General features: G+C 45.4%; 1 protein-coding gene across 1 annotated transcript; it reads right to left on the bottom strand.

The window, feature by feature from the left end:
- Positions 1-1,283: 1,283 nt before the first annotated feature.
- On the bottom strand, positions 1,284-1,664 carry LOC114191226. The gene has a single exon (XM_028080401.1). It carries the CDS (start codon positions 1,662-1,664, stop codon positions 1,284-1,286), a length of 381 nt encoding a protein of 126 aa, XP_027936202.1.
- Between the last annotated feature and the right edge of the window lie 1,873 nt (positions 1,665-3,537).

The following is a 3,537-nucleotide window of genomic DNA, read 5'->3' as shown; positions in this document are numbered from 1 at the left end:
ATCCAATAACTGTCTTTCTCTAACCGAGTTCAGGAAGTCACTAGATATGGTCAGGTTACTACATCTAATGAATCTTGATTCCAACTCCACCTGCAGTTTCATGTCTCTGAATTTCTCTAGCAATTCCACCTCTTTGATCATGAGGTGAGCGGTGTGCACCGTCTTCCTACTCAGAGCATCTGCCACTACATTCGCCTTCCCTAGATGGTACAAGAGTTCAAAATCATAATCCTTCAAGAACTCCATCCATCTTCTCTGTCTCATGTTTAACTCCTTCTGATCAAATAACTAAATACCTAGAATTGAGCACCGTAGAGGTAGTGCCTCCAAATTTTCAAGGCAAAAACTATAGCTGCCAGCTCCAGGTCATGAGTGGGATAGTTTCTCTCATGCACCTTGAGTTGCCTCGAAGCGTAGGCCACTGCCTTCTTCTCCTGCATCAACACACAGCCCAACCCTAGGTGAGAGGCATCACTATAAACCTCAAAGGGTTTTCCAACGTCAGGGATTACTAAGATTGGAGCACTCGTCAACCTCTGCTTAAGCTCTTCGAAGCTTTCCTCACACTTATCTGTCCAGGTGAAAGGTTGGTCCTTCCGGGTGAGTTGTGTCAAAGGTGTCACTATCTTGGAGAATCCCTCTATGAACCTCCTATAATAGCCAGCCAATCCCACGAAACTTCTGATCTCAATTGCTGACTTGGGACTTTCCCATTTAACCACTGCATCAAGCTTCGCTGGGTCCACTGTAATGCCTTGTGCTGATATCACGTGACCTAAGAATTGTACTTCATCCATCCAGAACTCACACTTGGACAATTTAGCATACAGTTGTTTCTCCCTCAGAATACCAAGCACTATCCTCAGGTGCTCAGCATGTTCCTCTTGGGTTTTGGAATAGATAAAGATGTCGTCTATGAAGACTACGACAAACTTATCTAGAAACGGTCTGAATATCCGATTCATGTAGTCCATGACCACCGCTGGAGCATTGGTCACCCCAAAAGGCATAACCACATACTCATAGTGTCCGCACCGGGACCTGAAGGTCGTCTTCTGCACATCATCCGCCTTCACCAATATTTGGTGATAACCCGACCGCAAGTCAATCTTCAAGAATACCGATGACCCATGCAACTGATCCATCAAGTCGTCTATTCTTGGGAGGGGATACTTGTTCTTGATCGTCATTTTGTTTAACTGCCTGTAGTCCACACACAGGCGCGAACTCACATCCTTTTTCTTTACCAACAACTCTGGTGCTCCCCATGGTGACGTACTAGGTCATATGAACTGTTTTCCCAAAAGCTCCTCAATCTGACTCTTGAGTTCCACCAACTCTGTCGGCGTCATCCGATAAGGGGCCATCGACACTAGGTCGGTTCCCGGTACCAGGTCAATAGAGAATTCCACTTCTCTACTAGGAGGTAAACCTGGCACTTCCGTCGGGAATACGTCCTCAAATTCATGCACGACTGGTATGACGAACGTCCTCTCCTCTTTCTTCACCTCTAGATGTGTGAAGCTTATGTAACAGTATGCACCCCCTTGCAGTTCTTTCTCAACTCCCTGAGATGTTAACAACGCAGGCTCCTCTACGTTGGGGAAAAGCAGCTTCTTCTCACGACAATCTATAAGAATGCGATTGGTAGAGAGCCAATCCATTCCCAAGATCACCTATAACTCCTGCAAAGGTAAGCAGATCAGATTTACTTTATACATGTGTCCCTCTACCTCTACTGGACACCTAGCACACATAGACGATGTCTTGACTAAACCCGATGCCGGAGTAGACACCGCAAGTTCACATTGCAGCTCACACACCGGTAGACTCAACTTTTTCACACATGCATTTGACACAAATGAGTGTGTCGCTCCAGAGTCATATAACACACAACAAGCTTTTCCAACTATCAAACAATGGCCCATAACGAGGTTACCTAAACCTGCAGCCTCTGCTCCAATCATGGCGTACACTCTGCCAGTCGCCTAAGGCCTGTTACCTCGATGCCTCTGCTGGTTCTGTGTAGGAGCCTGTGTAACATCCCTAGGATTATTACTTAAAAATAAATATTAAAATAAATAATTGCATTAATAGCCATCTCGATAAAAATCCCAACGCGGGATAATTTCAATTTATTAAGATAGCGCGCCAAAACTCATAACTGAATTCATAACAGGTTACAAGTTACCAAAATTTGTATTTAAAACATAAATTACAATTTAGCAAAACCCTAGCACTACTCCCATGCTAGCCCTCACTCCGCCATCTGAGCATCCTCAGCACCACCTGTATCAACATCTGCTCCCGTGTAACGAATTACACGATCATCGCCACACACAAACAGAAAGGGTGAGCTGAGAAAATAAAATAACAACATATAGAGCACCAAATACATCATATACCCGTCTTATTCATTATATATATATAATTCTTGGCCAAGACCTTAACCCCAAGACTTATCAGTCTTCAAATCATACAATTTGTTAGCCTTGGACTCGGGAATCTGATGCTCACACGAACCTGCCCGCTCGTGGTCCTGCCTCTACGAACCTCCCCGCTCGTAGTCCTGCTCTACGGACCTACCCGCCCGTAGTCCAACACATGTGATCCACCAGCCCCCGTACCTCCCCGCACGTGGCATCTCTCAACGTGAGCACGGAACATACGAACCTACCTCGCTCGTATCCTCACGTGAGAGTAACTTGATATGAACCTCCCCGCTCATATCATCACATGTCACACCATCCATGAACATACCAGAATGCAAAGAACAACAGCGTTTCCGCCTGGCCCGACCCACACGCCGCGAGGCGAAACTGTTCCAGACCGCCTGGCGGTATTCACTCACCGCCAGGCGCCAACGCCTTTCAGAGCCACTGTTTTCTCGTCACCGCCTGGCAGAGCACACCGTGCCGCCAGGCGCCACTCAGTGCAGGGCTCCCTCACAATAAACCTATCGCCTGGCGATTATTAGTAGACCGCTAGGCGCCATACCAGAAGCATTCTGCAGCTGGTTTTGGCACTCAATTTAGTTGATTCTGCATTCAAAATGGCTCTAAGGGATATTACTCATTGGTTCTATCAAAACCTATTTGACTTTACAATCATCCCGCTATCATTTTACTTTCCTATATCTCATTCTTGAGACGTTTCATCCTCGACTTTTGATTCACTAAGACCTCTCCTCTAGAGTAATAATTCAATAATTTTTAAGAGATTAACCTCATCCTTTGCATTCAGCTCACTTCACCCTAACAGGATGGTCCTATCATCACATTGGACATACAGACTTATCTTAGCTAATTTGTTAGTTTCATTGCCACATATCCAAGGTACACCATTCGCTACCTAACTTGGGTATTTTTCCCTTGTCATCATTTGCTTACAGCGGGTTATCCTTTACCACCAAAATTTCCAGTACCTAATGGCCTCTTTATATCTTAATTCCCTTCCTGCACATTGGCGTACCTACAATATCACGAATTCTCACTTCCTCCACCCTTACCCTCCAATCATACTGGATTTTGCCCCATT

This window comes from Vigna unguiculata, chromosome 7 (assembly GCF_004118075.2).
Source record: "Vigna unguiculata cultivar IT97K-499-35 chromosome 7, ASM411807v1, whole genome shotgun sequence".
NCBI classification, from domain to species: domain Eukaryota; kingdom Viridiplantae; phylum Streptophyta; class Magnoliopsida; order Fabales; family Fabaceae; genus Vigna; species Vigna unguiculata.
The sequence above is the reverse complement of the archived record's forward strand: the minus strand, read 5'-3'. Positions and strand labels throughout refer to the sequence as shown.

What these genes read in the sequence shown, in the direction of transcription:
- LOC114191226 (XM_028080401.1), bottom strand. Translation starts at nt 1,664, where the DNA reads ATGGATTGGCTCTCTACCAATCGCATTCTTATAGATTGTCGTGAGAAG.